Source organism: Vigna unguiculata, chromosome 3 (genome assembly GCF_004118075.2).
Source record: "Vigna unguiculata cultivar IT97K-499-35 chromosome 3, ASM411807v1, whole genome shotgun sequence".
Taxonomy (NCBI): domain Eukaryota; kingdom Viridiplantae; phylum Streptophyta; class Magnoliopsida; order Fabales; family Fabaceae; genus Vigna; species Vigna unguiculata.
Genome location: NC_040281.1, coordinates 64,249,048 through 64,267,770, shown reverse-complemented (window position 1 = coordinate 64,267,770; position 18,723 = coordinate 64,249,048). Strand labels below are relative to the sequence as shown.

The 18,723-nt window shown below is 34.5% G+C and overlaps 3 protein-coding genes across 7 annotated transcripts; 1 reads left to right on the top strand and 2 right to left on the bottom strand.

The window, feature by feature from the left end:
• Nucleotides 1-291: 291 nt before the first annotated feature.
• LOC114177093 (microtubule-associated protein 70-5-like) lies at nucleotides 292-3,894 on the top strand. 2 transcript variants are annotated; one of them, XM_028062329.1, is made up of 12 exons: nucleotides 292-426; nucleotides 617-786; nucleotides 1,062-1,147; nucleotides 1,245-1,310; nucleotides 1,402-1,572; nucleotides 1,688-1,858; nucleotides 1,946-2,101; nucleotides 2,209-2,355; nucleotides 2,501-2,572; nucleotides 2,658-3,233; nucleotides 3,311-3,459; nucleotides 3,566-3,894. In XM_028062329.1, exons 2-12 carry the CDS (start codon nucleotides 690-692, stop codon nucleotides 3,582-3,584), a joined length of 1,710 nt encoding a protein of 569 aa, XP_027918130.1. In that variant the 5' UTR covers nucleotides 292-426; nucleotides 617-689; the 3' UTR covers nucleotides 3,585-3,894. The 2 variants fall into 2 exon arrangements, with proteins under 2 accessions (XP_027918130.1, XP_027918129.1); XM_028062328.1 differs by lacking the exon at nucleotides 292-426 and having other exon boundaries at nucleotides 433-786.
• Nucleotides 3,895-4,491: 597 nt separating this feature from the next.
• LOC114177984 (pentatricopeptide repeat-containing protein At4g16390, chloroplastic) lies at nucleotides 4,492-7,894 on the bottom strand. 3 transcript variants are annotated; one of them, XM_028063621.1, is made up of 2 exons: nucleotides 5,652-7,894; nucleotides 4,492-5,057 (listed from the first exon to the last, which is right to left on the bottom strand). In XM_028063621.1, the coding sequence occupies exon 1, from the start codon at nucleotides 7,803-7,805 to the stop codon at nucleotides 5,679-5,681; it is 2,127 nt and encodes a 708-aa protein (XP_027919422.1). In that variant the 5' UTR covers nucleotides 7,806-7,894; the 3' UTR covers nucleotides 4,492-5,057; nucleotides 5,652-5,678. The 3 variants fall into 3 exon arrangements, with proteins under 3 accessions (XP_027919422.1, XP_027919423.1, XP_027919424.1); XM_028063622.1 differs by having other exon boundaries at nucleotides 4,492-5,033; XM_028063623.1 differs by having other exon boundaries at nucleotides 4,492-4,910.
• A 7,666-nt stretch (nucleotides 7,895-15,560) lies between these two features.
• Nucleotides 15,561-17,076, bottom strand: LOC114179114 (leucine-rich repeat extensin-like protein 3). 2 transcript variants are annotated; one of them, XM_028065335.1, is made up of 3 exons: nucleotides 16,780-17,076; nucleotides 16,621-16,702; nucleotides 15,561-16,410 (listed from the first exon to the last, which is right to left on the bottom strand). In XM_028065335.1, exons 1-3 carry the CDS (start codon nucleotides 16,792-16,794, stop codon nucleotides 15,743-15,745), a joined length of 765 nt encoding a protein of 254 aa, XP_027921136.1. In that variant the 5' UTR covers nucleotides 16,795-17,076; the 3' UTR covers nucleotides 15,561-15,742. The 2 variants fall into 2 exon arrangements, with proteins under 2 accessions (XP_027921136.1, XP_027921137.1); XM_028065336.1 differs by having other exon boundaries at nucleotides 15,561-16,396; nucleotides 16,780-17,031.
• Between the last annotated feature and the right edge of the window lie 1,647 nt (nucleotides 17,077-18,723).

Below are 18,723 nucleotides of genomic sequence, written 5' to 3'. Positions count from 1 at the left end.
CTGGACCGGCTGGACCGGTGAACCATCGACTATTTAATATATACTTATTATACTTTCAAGCAAAGATCACAACTTTATCCAAATTTATTTGTTCTTCAAAGTTACTTTAGTTTGTCGTTTTCAAATTTGAACATGATCACAACATGAATGAAGTAAAAACAAAAACAGCATTGTTTAGGACATTTGTTTGGAAGCAACGGTACTCCCTTATCCATTTTTCCTATATCAACCCCACCTACCAAAAATAAAGATCATTATTTCATCATCATAACAGAATTTAAGGATATGAAAGGAAAAATAACGTTTCAGAAAGTGACCGTTATAGTCGAGTATAACGGTAGAATTTAAAGAGAAGCCGGCTAGGCCGGTATTTTACTGTTATGCTTATGCATTTCAATTGTGAAGTTTGCTTCAGCAAAGGGAAAGGTCAAATCTTTATAACAAACGAATACAATCTCTTTTTCTCTAATTATTATATATGTTTTCATGAGAACCTGCATTTGTTGTTGTTGTTGATTCTGATGATGTTTTTGGACTCTGTCTACTTTGTCATTTAGTACACCTAAAAACGAAAAGAACCAAAACAAACCAAAGCATTGTGTTGTGTTGTGTGCAGATATAAGGCTCTGAGTCCTTCCATCTGTTTGGTATTCTATCAGTTTTTGCGTTTCTTAGCGCCAAAAACAGAAATGATGAGCTGTGAAGAGCAACGTGGAGAAAAGCCTCCACTTCTCCGATCTGACCCGGTGGTGTTGGAGATTAATAGCTTGCAAAACCAACTCAAAGGTTCTTATTCTGATTTCTTCTTCTATATGTTTCTGTTTCACCATCACTCCATTTGGCTTTTACTTCGCTTCTTTCATTCCGGAGTGTTCATGGCATTGTTGTTCATAGGTCTATAGAAGTTTGAATCAATTCTCGTTCCCAAGACATCGTAGTTTTCTTGTTGCATGCCAAAATGAATAAGTTGAATACAGTTTGAGAGCGTGTAATCTGATATCTTCATCATATCAGTGGTTCATCTTTAGACATTGCAATAAGTCATTTGATCATCATTGCAGAGAAAGATAAGGAAGTAGCGACTTGTCAGGGTGAAATCAAAGCCTTGAGGTCAACTGAGGCTCTCAAGGACAAGGCCATAGAAGAGGTATTTGTTTTTTAACTCTACAATACTATAAATTATTAGCTGTAATTCTCCACAGTCATTACTAATATTAGCTGTAATTTTCTCTCTTCACTTCCAGTTGAGAAATAGAGTTGGTAAACTTGAGGAAAGACTTGGAGTTACAGAGGATCGTCTTAAACAAAAGGTGCACTGTGCTGTGCTGGTACTAGTGTTTTTTTGAAGTTAAATGTTCGATTCTAAAACGTATGTTTTTGTTTAAATCTATTAATATGCAGAATCTAGAAATCAAGAAACTGACAGATGAAAAGAAAGATGCATTGGCTTCACAATATGCTGCAGAAGCAACACTTAGAAGGGTCCATGCAATTCAGAAGGATGAGGATTTTATTCCAATTGAGACTGCCATTGCTCCTCTTGAAGCTGAGATCAAAATGTACAGGAATGAGGTAACTGGTGCAATTTCCAACGAGGATGTTTTTATAAGGAAATAACAAAATATAAGTGAATTTACATGTGGACAAGAATTTGGCTAACAAATAATATTCCAATTTGGCTTCATAGATTACTTCACTTCAAGAAGATAAGAAAGCTTTGGAACGACTCACAAAATCAAAAGAGGCAGCATTGCTAGAAGCAGAGAGGATTCTGCAAAGTGCCCTAGAGAAGGCCCTAGTAGTTGATGAGGTTCGAAATCAGAACTTTGACTTGAAGAGACAGATTGAAATCTCCCAGGCATGAGTTTCTAAGCTTGCTTTTTCATATTTGATTTCCATGGTGAAGTGTAAATGCTTCAGCTAATTTTACAACTTCCAAAAACAGGAGGAGAACAAAATCTTGGAGAAAAAGCATCGCCAAAAGATTTTAGAAGTTGAAAAACTTAGCCAAACGATTCAAGAACTTGAGGAAGTTATCTTAGCCAGCGGAGCTACTGCTAATGCTGTTCGTGACTATCAGCGACAGACTTCTGAATTGCAAGTAGGCATGTTGTCCTAAGGACTTATTTATTGGCATAACTTAGTGTGTTAGCCGCAATGACTTATTGATTGATCTATATTGTTAACTGGTTCTGCATAATTTTTCAGGAAGAGAAGAGGAAATTAGAGAGGGAGCTAGCAAGGGTAAAAGTTTCAGCAAACAGAATTGCAAATGTTGTGGCTAATGAGTGGAAGGACGAAAATGATAAGGTCATGCCTGTCAGGCAATGGCTAGAAGATAGAAGAATTATGCAGGTATATCTTTGATAATGCTGTTTTCACAACCACAATGCTACTCTTTCTGTAAACCATACACATTTTTCACTCATAATAAAACTTACCTTAAAATATTGAGCAATAAATTGCTATCATCAAGTGTACGTCCTTGCATATTGTGTAGGCAGAGATTCAACGGTTGAAAGACAAGCTGGCTACATCAGAGAGAACAGCTAAGGCAGAGTCACAATTGAAGGTATTATCCAACTTTTTTTACCCTCCATGTAAGCGTCTAGATCAACTTTTAACGTATTGCTCATACTATCTGGGGCTTACTACAGGATAAACTAAAGCTAAGGCTTAAAACGCTGGAGGAAGGCTTGAAGCATCTCTCAAGCTACCCAGACATTCTGAATGTGCCTTGTGCATCTCCGAAAGCAGAAAAGTCGAACATACTAGGTTTTCTAACAACCAGTAGTGGTCTGAGAAAGAGATCCACATCACAACCAAGGGCATCTACTGTTGGAAGCTCTTTGTTCCAGCAACCACATGCAAAAAACAGCACAGACATATTGGTCGGGAATTTAAAACTGGGGAGCCCTAAAAAGAGATACAGTTCTGCAGAAAATGTGTTGAAGAAAGGAATATGGGCGTCCAGAAGTAAAGTTGATAATGCTGAAAAGGAAAATGAGATGCTGGTGAACACGGACATGACATTAAACAGATGCAATGAAGAAAGAGAAGCAGCAGAAATTAATGTGGATGAAGACCCTGAAAGCAAGAAACCAAACGGATCAGGCAGGGATGATGTGGTCTCAGGTTTTCTGTATGATAAGCTGCAAAAGGAGGTCATCAATTTGAGGAAGTCTTGCGAAACTAAAGACAGTAGTTTACAATGTAAAGATGAAGAAATTAAGGTAATATAGTAACAACTATTCTCCACCCCATCTCTTCTCACATTAAAGAGAAGATGATTATGTTTTTGTGTTTACAGATGCTTACAAAGAAAGTTGATGCACTCACAAAGGCCATGCAAGTAGAGTGGAAGAAAATGAAAAGAGAAGCAGCTTCCAGAGAGAAAGAGGCTTCATCAACAAAGTCAGATGATAATAGGAAAAACAGAAGCACAAGCTCCTCTAAAAGGTTCTGTAAATTCACTTTCTGTGGTGCGGCTAATAACTTTTAACTGTCAAGTTTGTTCACTCCATTTTGATGACTAACCATAATAATGTCATAAAAATTGCTACAGGGTGATGACAGAGCGCTGACAATTCTTTATTTCGAGATAGTTGAAGGCAATTTATTCATCGATGGCATCATATGATTTTGTAAATACAAAAACATTTGTGAGGTGTAGTATCCTGAAATAAATTTCCATTGGGAAAAAGGAAGTTAGGGAATCTGTTTCTGTACAAACACGTGTTCAACATCTTTCTCTATATTTGGATAAATGATATGCTTTGTGATTGTGAGTGTTAGACACTAGCCAAGTTTATCGCATGTTTCATGAACTTGAAACATCAGGAACACTTGTCCATCTTGTCCATATTAAGTAGTAGAAGATTTAGGGCCTATTTGATCATTTTCTTCCACTTTTTAGTTATAAAAATTGTTTTTCTAAAACAATCTCACACCAATCAATTTTTCATTCAAAAATTAAGATATGAAAATCCTTTCCAATTGGAAATTTTTTTTCTCATTTTCTTCTTGTGCTTTCTTCTTATTCAACCTCTCCTGTAATTTACACTCTGCTATGTCTTGCATGATCTTCCACTAGTTATCTAAGCAACTCTGTTTAGTCACATTTTGAAAACAAAACAATTTTAGAATATAGAAATCAATTGTAAATGAAAAGAAAAAGGTTTGCCCGTGTTGAATACACTGCACTGCTGGGTTCCCTAGTAATTTCGAGATTCATAGCAAAAGTATCAAGTATTAAATCAATATGAGATAACTATAGTTGTCTATTCCTTCAGCATCAAAACATATACCAGTGGTAATTCTGGTTTACTACAATTACAGCAAAAACACAAAAATATGTTGGATGAATTCCGCCATTAATATTCACTTAGGAAATAAAAATGTGAGAGCATATTCTACTAGTTGGTTCGTTGAAAAAAAAAATAGCACAGCTCTGCATTCCCCACCTATGAATGCCAGAGTCTTAAACTAAAGGAATCAAAAACAGAACATGCTAGTATAAAAGAAACACAGATGAGCGTGCAGCACGTTTCTTTACATTTCAAGAATCAACAAGACAAACATCGCCAAATTCCTGAGAAAAGAAGTATATTATCCCTTTTTGAAAAAAAAAAACTGCAACAACTAGTTGCACAATTTGTCAGGGAGAGCTTAAAATTATGATTCCCCAATCATTTAATAGTTCTGCATCCAGATACTTGGTAAATTGCAACCCAGAATTTGAGAAACTATACTTCTCCGGTTAACAGCAATTGCGAGTGTTTCTTACTCAACACCATCTTCACTTTCCTCGTGTTCACATTTGTATTCAGTTTTTCTACGAGATACCAAAGGCTCAACAGATTGTGTCAAGTAAGGCACAAAGACGGTAAACATCCCCAATCTGCAGCCTCCTGCAAACCAGCATGTATCGTTTAAAATAAAGAGATTTCATCATTGTAACTAGCCCTGGAGGCATTGAACTTTCTTTCTCCTCCTTCAAGAAGAGGACCTCTGGTTTCCTTCTTTGGTCGAAACTGAAAAGCCGAACAGTTTCCCGTCTGGCATTAATTAGATGAACTTGAGAGAACTTTAAATAAAGACATATATGGTTCATTATGTTGGATAAAACAAACGTGCAATTAAGTTGGATAATTGACTTCTTTAAAAAGATAGAAAGGGGTAATTATTGGCAGAAAAAGTCAATGACGCCATGCACACAAAGGAGGGACTTGAACTATCAAAGTCATAGCCTGAACTCTGAAACCATGACATTAACTATTCTTTTTTCACAAAAAGTAATACACATTTTAATCAAATCAAAGTCAATCCCAATCATTGCCAACATAACTATTTGAAATAAGGTCAAACCTTATTACCTTAGGCTAGAGTTGTACACATATATTTAGAAGAAATTTACAAATTTCGATATCACTCAAATGCAAATATAAACCTAGCCAGTAGCCACCATACTTGAGAATAAATATTACCGTCAGCTCTACATTTAGACTATAAGACATTCATAATAAAATAAATATATATCTGAATCTAATACAAAAAATTCCTCCAAAGACAAAGGAAAATGCATAAATCTGCATGGCATATCATTCCCTTAAACAACATAAACAATGGAGAAAAGCTGTAGTTGGAATTACCTAAACCCCATAGCCCAATAACATTAATCATGCAGTAACCAGTTCCCTAGACTCCAGCCATGACTTGGCTGCTACCTGTGTTGTCAAAAACCAGCCAGCCTTATCTGGTGCCTCGTGGAATGGAGCGTTGAGTTCGTTTAAATGTGATTCAACAACACTTGCCAAACCTTTTTCCGAATACCTGTGTTTCCCATGACCAGTGTTAATTCCAAGCACTGGTGGAAGATCCTCTCCTGATTCCAAAACCTTGGACAAATCATTTATCCAAGCATGTAACGCAGTAAGCGAAGCTCCAAGCGAGAGACTCTTTAGATGCAGAGACCATTGAGTTTGAGACTTGGTCTGTATATCCGTATATATTTCACGCGTCAACCCTAGGTCCAGAAGCTGGCATGCCAAGTCCATCAAATTCAGGTTGACACACAGATCGATCAGAGAATTGCAAAAGGGCTTCTTTACTTCATCAGCAATTGAATCAAAGAGTTCAGAAGCTTCTTTTCTAAACTCCCCATCGCTCTCCTCCAGCCCTTCGACCAAATATCTTACCACAGACCCAAGCTTTGGATTAGCCTTATCCACACAATCTTTTAGCTTGAAAAGTTCTTCTTTCGGTGTTTGGGTCATAACATTCAGAAGACAACCACAGAAACGGTCGTCTGGACTGATACCCAAATCCAAAAGTTGATCAAACGTCTTCACAACATCATCAGTACGCCCAGCCTTCCCATAGCACTGCACAAGCGACGTCAGAACAAAAATAGTAGGCTCAAAGCCAGATTCCATCATTTCGTTCAATATTCTTTCAGCATCCGAAACGTTCCCACTGCAAGAATATATGGTAATCAAGGACGAGAACGTCCAACTGTCACAAAGGCAAGTTGCAGAACTTTTCATGTCTTCAAAAATCTTAAATGCTTCATCAGCAAGGCCAAGATCGGCACACATAGCTAAAAGAGTATTGTAAAGATGAGTATTCATCTCCATTCCCTTTTCCCTCATTTCCTTGTAAACAAAGAGAGCGTCGTCGCTGTAGCGCCCTCTACCATAGGCTCGCAAGAGAGCCGCATAAGTCACCCAATTCGGTGACAATCCATTATTCATCATCTCCGTAAATATACTCTTGGCCTGCCAAGGCCTCTTAGCTCTCCCCATGGCATCTAAAAGAGTATTATAAATAACCATGTTAGGTTTAACACCAAGAACCTTCATCTCTTGGTAGACATTTAAGCATCCGTCGTAATTCCCAGCCAAACCATACATCTTGATCAAGGTTGAGAAGGTAACGGTATCAAGGCGCCAACTCTCGGTCCTTGCACGATCATACAAGCGCAAAGCCATGTCAATGTTACCAGCCCTGCCATAAGCATCGATCATAACCGAGTAGGTAACTTCATCAGGCTCACACCCAAACGATGGCATCTTTTCAAACCACTCAACGGCCTTATGGGGCACCGAACAAAGCCTGGCGCAGCTAATTATGGTCGAGAAGGTGACATTATCAGGCCTGACCCCTCTCTGAAGCATTTCATCAAACATCTTCTCGATGGCATCCATATCTCTATTCTTCCGAAACACCTTGAGAGTGACGTTGTAGAGAATGGCCTCTCTGGTGGTTTTAATCCTACGCTGAAAGTATCTGAGAACAAAGGGCACAACAAGGGAATTGGACATGTTGTTGATGACAGTTACAGCGTCTTGCTCTAAAACCCTACTCCCCAAATTCTTCAAAACCAGAGACACGTCCTCTTGAGAGGGATTGCAAGAGTCCAAGGAGTTGGCGACATTTACAAGAGAAGTGTACCTTGCATCGTAGGATTTTCTCTCAAGTTGTTTCGCCCTCGGGCTTCGGGGATTCACCCAGATACGACTACTTTTATAGGAAGACAAGGAATTTCCCTCCGAATTCCCCTCCGATGGTATCTGTTCGGAAATGGGTTCGTGCAAGGACACCTGTGGGGCATGGAGAAGGGTTTTTGAGTTCAGGGCCAGAGAATTGGAATGAGAAGGTTGAAAAGAAGAGGAAGACAAGTTTCGAAGTTTGAATTTGCGAGAAGAAGAGGAAGAACAAGAAGAGGAGGATGAGGTTGAAGAAGAAGAGATGGAGGGAAAATCGTGGAAGAGAGAAGAAGGAGAAGAGCAGATATTGTAAGCCATTTTTGCAGCCTATGCTTTCTTCTGCATCGCCTTATCTCGCACCTCACACTACCTCCTTCAACAAATATCTAAAGAAGAATGAGATATGGAACTGAGAAAATCAATGTTTTTATCTAACAATAAAATGTCAAGAATAATATTTATTCGATGTTTTTAAGATAAACTGAAAAAGATAAAACACTGAAATATATACTTCATATTTTATTTTTTTACTTTTTTAATTTGTTTAGTATTATGGATCTTTATAATTAACATAAATATGTCTTTTTGTCACTAAATTTTAACGTGAAACTAAAAGTTATATTTGTTTAAAATTTTAATATAATTTAGTTTTCAAACTTCAAAATAATAAATTTAATTATTTTAAGGCTTAATTAGACTTATGCGAGGTTCATTTTGATCTTCTTATTTGTTCGGGATTCAATTTAGTCCCCCAATTTGTTAAAACAATTTAAAATGGTTCCTCCCGTTAGTTTTAGTTAAACGCGTCAAAATAGTGCCACTGTGTCTGTTTGGAACAGGAACGTGGCAAGTTCTGAGTACCTTGTCATCAATGTGGTGTAATGAGGTGGCAATGAAGGTTATTTATGGAGATAGAAGTGTTCATTTGCCCTAATTTCAGTCGTCTTCTTCGTCCTGCTGGAGTTCATCTTCATTTGGCAAGCTTTCTAAATTCTGAGTGATGTCTAGGGGTCATTCTTCTTCATCTTGCTCCTGTAACTCGTGGGGTATGCAAAAACCAGAAAACTTACCTTCGATTTCGTGCCACTACAAACACAGCGATGAACCTATGCCGCACTGAAGGAGACCACGAATCCTTCCTCCTCGAATCGTTATATATTGATTGATTTTCACTTCTTCCTCGAACCCTAATCTGTTCAACGTTATCCCCAATTTCTTCCTCGCACCCAAATTTCTTTCTTCGACGAACCCTAATTTCGTTCAAAACACTCCAACCCTAATTTCATTCAAAACCCAATTACCACTGCTTTTCATTTCTCATTCTTTACTGTCCACATAATCTGATGTCCCTACTTGACACGTCATTTTTAATTGCCACAGTATCACATCAAATCACTCTGCCGTTAATTTATTTAACGTCAAGGACTGAATTGAACCTCCTACACAAACTAGGGAACTAAATTGAACCCCGAAAAAATTAGAGGACCAAAATGAACCCACCATGTAAATTAGAGGACCAAAAGTATAATTAAGCCTTATTTTAATTAAATTGTGTTAAATTTTATTGATGTGTCGAATTAGATTTCAGATTGACATTTGAGTTGATTATACTCTTTGACACACAAACATATATATATATATATATATATATATATATATATATATATATTTCTCATTTTTTTAAGTTGAAAAACTAAAATATATCAAAATTTCGGAAGCATACGAATTTTAAATTTATGTTCAATTTTATGAACTAAAAATATATTTAACTTTAGAAACCTCAAAACGATACACATATATATATATATATATATATATATATATATATATTTAAGTAGAACTGTCAAAATGAGTTGAAATCCGCGAGCCAACCCGGCTCACCACGGGTTCGGGTTGGATTGGGTTGAAATGTTTTTACAAATTTCAATACAGTTTGATTTTTGACCTGACTCATCTAGAACCCAGCTCATCCGAGTTGAATCCGTGGTGAGCCGGGTTGGTGCAGATAAAATGGTCACATAAGTGTTTTTTATTAAGTTGAACTTTACATTTGGGTCATGTGAGGTTTTTTTTAGTTAACACATAAATAATTTGTATTTGTTTTATTTTGGTTTACATTTGGGTCATTTGAGGTTTTTTTTTTAGCTAACACATAAATAATCTGTATTTGTTTGATTTTGGTTTGTATTTGGATTGTATTAAAGTTTATTTAGATTTTAATTAGAATTATAATTTAGTTTTGACTCAAAAAAATAAAAAAATTATATATTTTTTTAATTAAGTGAAACTCGTGAGTCAACCCGTTTAACTCGCCAACTCGTGGTGGTCGGACCGATTTCAAATTTTTTTAGCTCACTAAAAAGTAAGTCGAGTTGGGTTAGCTCACTAAATCATCAACCCGTGATGGGTTGAGCCAGGTCAGGCCGAATTATCCGTTTTGACAGCTCTATATTTAAGTGACAGAATAAATGATTTTTCTATTCTTTTATTAACTTATTTATTTATGTATAAGAATCCATTCAACCCATGGGTGGGAACTAATATTTTGTTTTGTTTATAAAGATTTTAAATTTGCTCAAAATATCATATTATATTCAATCTTTTATCTATTTTTTCAGTAATTTTAAAATATTAGATATTTTGTTATTTAAATTTCATATATCCACCACTAATGACGATTTATCATTCAAAGAATGATAAATCTATTTATTTCAATAAATTTCAAGTTTTTATCTAAAAAAAATAATTTTAATTTTTTTTTCTTTTAAAAAAATTAAATAAAAAAGGATTATCATATTGAATCAGAAACTGTGTTAGTGACCTACCTAATTTTAGTATGAAAATTTTCAGAATCAATAATTAGATCGTGCAAACTAAAAATGTCTTTTTTATATAAAAGATAGATTATCCTATATATATAATTATATTTTCACCTTTCAAAATTCAATGTCAAATTTTTGGAGAAAAAAATGAGACGAAGTTATGTCCCAGCAAGTAACTTGTATACAAGAAAAAAAAAAGTCCACATGGTTCAAATTTTTTGAAAAAAACATGAAATGTGATACATTTGCACAATATGTGACGCACTTCATAACTCTATGGTGTGTAGTCCTCTTTAAGTTTATCTTGGCATTATTCATTGAACTTGTGTACTTGATTCATTGATACCATTGTTGATAATACATACCAACTTAACCATGTCAATGTTTCGCAGACATCAAAATTTTTTTAGTTCCTAAAAATATGTAAGTGATTATATTTAAAAACATTAAGAAGCATTACAATATTCTTAAACATAAAATTCTAAATTGAACGAAAAATAAAAATAAAAATTATTTTAATCAAAAACAAAAAGATGTCCTCATTCTTAAGTCTCGTTTGCATCTCTCTATCTACTATTGATTTTCCTTTTAATATCAATTTAATTGAAAAGTATATTTAATCTTAGTATACACTTTATAAAACTCGGTGTCATTTGTGTATGTTTTTCCCTTTACAAAATTTGTCTTGGTATTAAAATTAAGAGTCAAAATATATTCGGAAACATAAAATTGCGAAACTCCAAATTTACAATTTTTACAAAGTTGAACTTAATTTATGAGGAAAACTTTGACACCCTAAAAATCATTATGAGCCAATCAAATTTTGTCTTAGTATAATTTTTCTTTTTCTCAAATTTATAGTTTTCTCTTGTTCTATCTTTGGTTGCATGTAGGGATGGCAATGTGGCCCGACCTGGCCCGGCCCATTTAGGCCCGATCCGCATAAGGTTTGCACATCGCGGGTTGGCTCGTCCCGTCACGCACAATTTATGTGGGTTGCAATCACTGGTTCGCCCCGCCCTGCACTTGGCCCACGAGTTGGCCTACTTTTTTTTTTTAATTTTTTTGTTAATTCTTATGATAAAATTTTCAATGTTTAAAAATTGGGAAACTTTAAGAAGTTTACAAAATTAAGTAAAGACTCTGGGAAGTTGGATGATAAATTGATAATTCAACATTTTCATCATATTCATATTCATACTATGACATACAAAATATATTCTTTAAATTTTAGCACATTAAAAAATACATAATACTTGTCTTTTCCAATTACACAAGAATTTGAAACGTTAATGTAAGAGTCCATAAAAAAAAGTAATTAATATACACAAGTGCAAATTTTTAGTTTTTTTTTATGCGGACTGTGGGCTTATGCGGGTTGGGCCTGCGGGCTCACTACCTTGGCCCGCCCCACATTTTTTTCGCGAGTCTGCAAGCCGGCCCGACGGGCCAGGTCCATATTGTCATCCCTAGTTGCGTGTGTGTGAGTTAATATATCTACATGTAAGATCTAAGTTGAATAAATTGGTTTATGCTACTTTATGTTGTAATGATATCTTTTTGTTTGATAATTAGGTTTCATGGAAGTAAGTTAGGATTTTATCAATTTTGTTTGATGTTGAGGATTATAGTAAACTTGAACCAATTGAATATGAAGAAGTGATGAAGAATCTAGTTACATCTATTCATGTGTTGTTTAAATGGGTGGCTGTATCATCATAACTTGAAATGAATTCCTATTTGTTTTGAGCATTTGAAAATAATACTGATATTTGAACTTATAAATGCCAAGTTGAATTTAAAGTTTGAGATAATTATTTGAGTTTAAATGAGCTATTTTAAAAAGTCAATTTTTGCATGAAAAAAAAAGGTATTTAGATGACACAATTCAAAAGTCAATTCTCTATAAAAAAAAAAAAAAACCTAGATTATGTAATCTGAATGTGTCTGAGACTGTAGAATCTGAAAGTTGTTTTTTATGTAAAAAAAAGCTTTCAAATTGTGAAATTTGTTATTGAGAACTAAAACTACTTGTTTCAAAATATAATATGATGTATTAATCTCTTCTAAGTAAATATAAAGCATGAGAGATTAAAAAATATATATAAACAGAAAATAGAAAATACACAACCGAAAGAATGACTATAAAAGAAAAAGAGAAAAATAAATCAACCACGACGACATAAAAAAAATAAAAACTAAAAAATATTTATCTTTTACACAATTCCATAAAAGTACAACAAAAATCATGGGTACAAAAAGAAATACACTCAAACCCATCCAACCCATTGACCCACACCTACTAAGGCTATATGATAAGTAGAGCTCTGAATGACTCACACCTACTAAGCCTACATGATAAGTAGAGCTGTCAAAGCGATTTACTCAGTGAGCCAAACTCAATCCAGCTCGAACCACCACGAGTTGATTATTTAGTGAGCCAACTTAACACGACTCACTTATTAGTGAGCTAAAAAAAATTTGAACTTGACCCGGACCACCACTGATTGGTGGGTTAAACGGGTTGGTTCGCTGGTTCACTTAATTTAAAAAATACAATTTTTTTCACTCAAAACTAAATTCTAATTCTAATTAAAATCTAAATAAACTTTAATACAATCCAAATACAGACAAAAATCACAAAAGTACAAATTATCTATGTGTTGGCTAAAAAAACAAACCTAACATAACTTAAATATAAATTTCAACTTAACAAAAAACACTTGTGTGACCATTTATTTGTGAGTTGGTGAGCCGGATCAAAAATCAACCCATATTAAAATTTGTAAAAGAATTTCAACTCAATCCAACTTGAACCTTAGTGAATCGGATTGACTCGCGAGTTTCAACCCATTTTAAGAGCTCTAATGATAAGCACGACATGTACAAAACAACTTAAAAAAAAAAGACATATTTACGTAATCGTCTCAGATACATTTGACTCCAACCATATGACCCAAAAATCTCAGAACAAAAATAATTAATAGAAATCAAAACAATATATGATAAATTAAAGGATTTATTTCTTCTTTTGATTATTTTCATCATATAAGCGATTTCTTCTTTTTTAATTGTAGTATTTTTGTTTTGAATTGTCTGAAAAAGTTAAGTATTTACCCAAATAAATAAAATAAAATAAAATAGATTATAGTCTAATATTTGGTATTATGAATGTAGTATTCAATTAATATATTCTTTATTTTATTATTTGTCATTGGGCACAAGCAATGGTGCTGCAGAGGGTGCCACGTTTGATGGGTATGCTTGTCATTTTACAATTGTTTAAAGGTGTGAATCATGCTGCATAATACGATAAACCGTACCATTGAAAAGTTTTTTAAAGTTCTTCTGCTTTGTTTTTTGGAAAAAGGCCGAAAGCCTAAAAGCTATCATTTTTGAAATATGTTATATTTTATCAATTTTTAAAAGGAGAAATATAAGGAAATAGAGTTTCTATAATGTGGCGTTTAGACCAATGGAAAGAGAAAATAAATTTAAAATAAAAATAAATGTTTAGCTTTTTTATAGAGTATAGGTATATGAGAAATATAATAAAAACTGTAAAGTGGTGTAATTTAACTTATTAAAAAAGAGACGGTGAGAGAAATAAGTATATGGAAATAAGTTAGGTTAGAGTTTGATAAGTCTGACACTTATTTGTATTTATTTTCTCAATACATATCCTTTTCTTAATCTTTAATAGTAACCTATTTAAAAGTCAGCTTTGTCTTAAGTATAGGTTTATATGACATGATTTCATTGAAATGCTTTATGAACAAGCAAATAAAATCAATAAGACCAACCAATTGAAAAGAAATATCGAATCTTGTCTATCATAAAAATTATGTTTGGTTCAATGTTGGAGAATCGACTCCAATTAAATTAATTTTCTAACGTAAAAATATTTTTTATTTAATTTATGGACCTTTTAATATGCATGGATATTAAAAACGATAAAAAAATGTTAAGAAATTATATAAGGATATCATATTATTCATTTCAGTTTTATTCTATTTTTACACAAGTGTTTATTTAAGACAATATTATTCAGTTGAAAAATATTATTTTTGGTACTTCTTGTAGTTTTAACTCTATGTAATTAATTATCTCTTATCTATCAGGTTATAATCGGCTTAAAACAACTATATCATCTCTTTATATACTCCATGCCATTATGAATCTTCCATAATCTTATATGATATTTGTAAGAACATTTTTCAAATAAAATAATCAATTTTATTAAAAATAAATAAACACACATTTCCATTTACATTAAACACTAACGTAAATAATTATATTTTGGATTGCAGATATTGAAAGGAGTGTCTGAAGTTTATAAAAAAATTCTAAAGTGTCTAACCAGATTGCTTGAAATGATGAAAGTTGGCACAGTGATTAGTTAGGAAAGAAGAATGAGCAATTTGGTAGCTAATAATTTAATGCTGATTGATCTGCTCTGAACCATAAGAACTGTGTAGTGAACAACATAAACTAGACATTATCTTCAGACGCCAAGTCCCTTTCACTTCTGCCATAAGAAACCATTTCAATTCAAGTTTTATTCTTCCTTCTTCTCTGTTCAAAGAGGCAAAATTAAAGTGGATGTGTTTGGATCATTGCTGATCCATATCCATCTATTTACACAAATTACATCATAAGTTGTTGGCTAGGAAAGAAGAGAACACGGTCGCCAACTTGTCACTGTCTGCTCAAGTCATTGTTCAATAACCACTAAAGCATGAGCAGGCAAAGCGTATTCAACTTTCTCTAAAGGACAATGTGCAATAACATCATTTAATCGTCATCTTCCTAACCCAAAATTCCCCCACTGAAAAGAAGAGTTTCCTAATGTAAATACAAACAAACCACTACATTCTTATTTATTTTCTATGTATCTTAGTAGCCAGAAACCAACAACAAAGAATTTGTTAGGTTTAGTTTCATAAGAAAATTAAGCATCATCATTCATCATAACTGCAAAATTGAGTTACTGAAACCCAATATCACACTGTGTAAACGCAAAATGGAAATAATTGAGAGTCTTTATCATGACACTGACCTAATTATTCAATATTATTGGTGGTGTTATTGCAGTGAAAAAGTTACCTTTGTTTTTGTCAAAAAAGCATATTCATAATTCAAGGTGGAGTCGTTGTTATATAGAGATTAGTCGTCCACCATTTAATTTCAAGTCCCCACCGGCACCAAATTCTCATCCTTTCTTAGAAGCAAATGCAACGATGCAAACTAATTTTTACACAAGGAAACTTTATTATAAGATATTTGAGGTAACATGTATTAGCATTGTGATTAATTTGTACTCACAAAAAGACAAAGAAGATTATTATTCCTTGGATCGATGATTGCATGCATGAGCGGCACAACAGAGGTGACAGAATCGATGAATAAACAGAAGGATTATGGAGATGACGATCACATAATTGAGCAAGCGGAAGCGTTATCTTCACAGAAATATTCATCGCAACGGCTCACGTAACAGGGCCTGCCCCCACCGTAACTGTCGTAAACAGGTCTTCCATAATAAGCCTCATAACATGGTGGTGGCCCACCGTACCCGTGAAAACAGGGCCCACCTTCCCGACCTTCATAGCATGGTACACAGCATACTCCGATCGGAACCGCCATTGGCGGCGGCGCTGGCACCGGCACCGGAACCGGCGCTGGTGCAGGCGCAGGCACAGGCACTGGCACTGGAGCCGGCGCAGGCACCGGCACCGGTGGATTCGGTTTCTGCGGGGGAGGGGAGGTTTCCTTGGGCTTTTCGGGCACCTTGGGCTTCTCTGGTTCCTTGGGCTTTTCTGGTTCTTTCGGCTTCTCTGGCGCCTTTGGCTTGGATGGTGGCTTAGGCTTCTCCGGTTCTTTCGGTTTCTCTGGCTCTTTGGGCTTCACCGGTTCCTTGGGTTTTTCGGGCTCCTTGGGCTTCTCAGGTGGTTTGGGCTTGGGAGGTTCGAGAATTTCAATGCTTTTGATAGTCCCACAGCCTTTGCAGCAAATCTTGTCCCTCAGCTTCTCAGGGTTACAGCATACCACCGTTATGGTGACCATGTCATGCTTCTCGTCATAAACCTGGTCTCGAATTTCTCTTGTTCACAAAATTTTCAACAACCCCAAAAACAACTCAATTTGATTCTCTTTTCATTCACTTACCACACACTGTTGGTGAACTAGTTTAATTTAATTTCGTAAACTATTCCATATTGGGCATGCAAGTTTTTCCAGTACCAGAACAATAAACAGTAACGCCAAATTAATCAAAAAGAAAAGAAATGGATTGAGAATTTGGCACTCACGAGGGAATTTGCAGAGAATTTTCTTGACCTTCTTGTAGCATTTGTGGCACTGGAGATCAACCTTGAGTCTCATTATGGCGACCTGATGAATGATCGTGATCGATTAGGCAGAGAAAGAAAGAATTTGAGTTGAATTAATTGGGATGAAATTGGAAGTACCTTTTTTTCAGCCATGGGAGGAATGAAAAGAATGGAAAAGAAGTGTGAGGGGAAAGGGAAGAAGGGATGGAGAAGGGTTAAGTAAGCAACAGGTGAAAGAGAAACCAATACGATAAGAACACGTAATGTAACTGAATGATACGTTACTACGTTGGAACTTGTCGTTACATGGGAAGTGGTGTGGAGGAGCAGTGCAGCAAGAAGTAGCCTTGCCGACTCTGCAATTCACCTCATCGCATTCGCATGTGCTATTTTGACTAAGGGGATGCCAAAGACTTCCTCACCCGTGCGTGTCTTGTGAATTTTGATGTTCATATTTTCACTCTATTTTAATATTTTTATTTTTATATTGTGTACATGTAAAATAATTAAATTTAGTTTGGTGATGCTCATTAATGATCGTGGGCACATCTATCCAAACAAGTTTACCAAATCCTATCATTTATTACGGTACTAGAGTTATCAAATAATTCAAATGGTTCAAGAAGGCTTTGGCTGCAATGGAATCAAAATAGAGAGAAAAAGAGAGAAATTTTTGTTTACAATTTTTTTTATCTTATCCTTTAGCATAAACACTATTATTTTATTTTAAGTGGGGTCTTTTTTTTTTGTTCATAATTGGATTCACACGTTATTTTATTTTTTCATCAATGTAAAATAATTAATCTTTTTAGGTTTAATAAATTTGTATAATTGAATCTTTATTAAAATTATTGGTAATTACTTAAAATTTGTATATTCTTTAATTAATTTTCTATGGTTTAGTATATTTTTAATTAGATTAGAGTAATTGTCATTTTGTTTTTGGGATGGAGAGGGCGGTTCAGTTCGATCCGGTTTGGTTCGATCTGATCTGGTTTGTTTCGATCATGATCGGTTCGGTATGATTCGATTTGGTTTGATCTGATCCGATTTGGTTCAGTTCGGTTCGGTTAAAAAAAATCTTGATTACGAAAGCGACTACAATATTTTCTCTCACTCATCAAGTTATTTGTTTCATGATATTGACTACAATCTGGAAAAAAATGTTGATTATGAAAATGTTCGGTTCAATTCAGTTCAATTTGGTTTGATTCGATTCAGTTTGGTTTGATTCAGTTAAATTTGGTTTGATTTAGTCTGGTTCGATTTGGTCTGGTCTAGTTCGGTTCGGTCCGATTCGGAAAAAAAAATATTGATTATGAAAGTGTAATATTTCTCTTTTAATTGATTATTCAACCAAAATTAGCATTTTCTCCAACTTAAGGTTAAGTTATTTGTTTCTTGATATTGACTTTAATCTAAAAGAACAAAAATATTTATTGATATGGTTTGGTTAAGTTTGGTTAAGTCTAATCTTGTTCGGTCTAGTCCAGATTGGTTTAGTATAGTCTGGTTCAAAAAAAAAAATTCTTGATTATGAAAGTGTAATATTTCCCTTTTATTTGATAATTGGGTTCAGTTCAATTCAATTTGTTTCGGTTCGGTTTGCTTCACTTCGGTCCAACTTGGTCTTGTTTAGTCTAATCTGGTTCGGTCTGGTACGGTTCGATCTGGTTCTGTCCAATCTGATTCATTTTGGTCAATCTGGTCCGGTCCGGTTCAATCTGGTTTGGTTTGGTTCAAAAAAAAAAATCACCCACTGGTCAAGTTATTTGTTTCGTGATATTGACTACAATTAAAAAAAATTCTTGATTATGAAAGTGTTCGGTTCGATTTGGTTTATTTTGGTTCGGTTTGGTTCAATTTGGTCTAGTATGGTTCAATCTGATCTAGTTCAGTCTGTTTTAGTTCAGTTCAATTTAGTTTGGTTCAGTTCAATTTAAGGTTCACTTCAGTTCGTTCTGGTTCGGTTTGGTCCAGTAACAAATTTCATTACCTCATAATCATTTAAGGTAAAAATTAATTATCATTCTCATGCCCCTCCCATACCAACAACTATTAGATTTATTTTTTATTTCATTT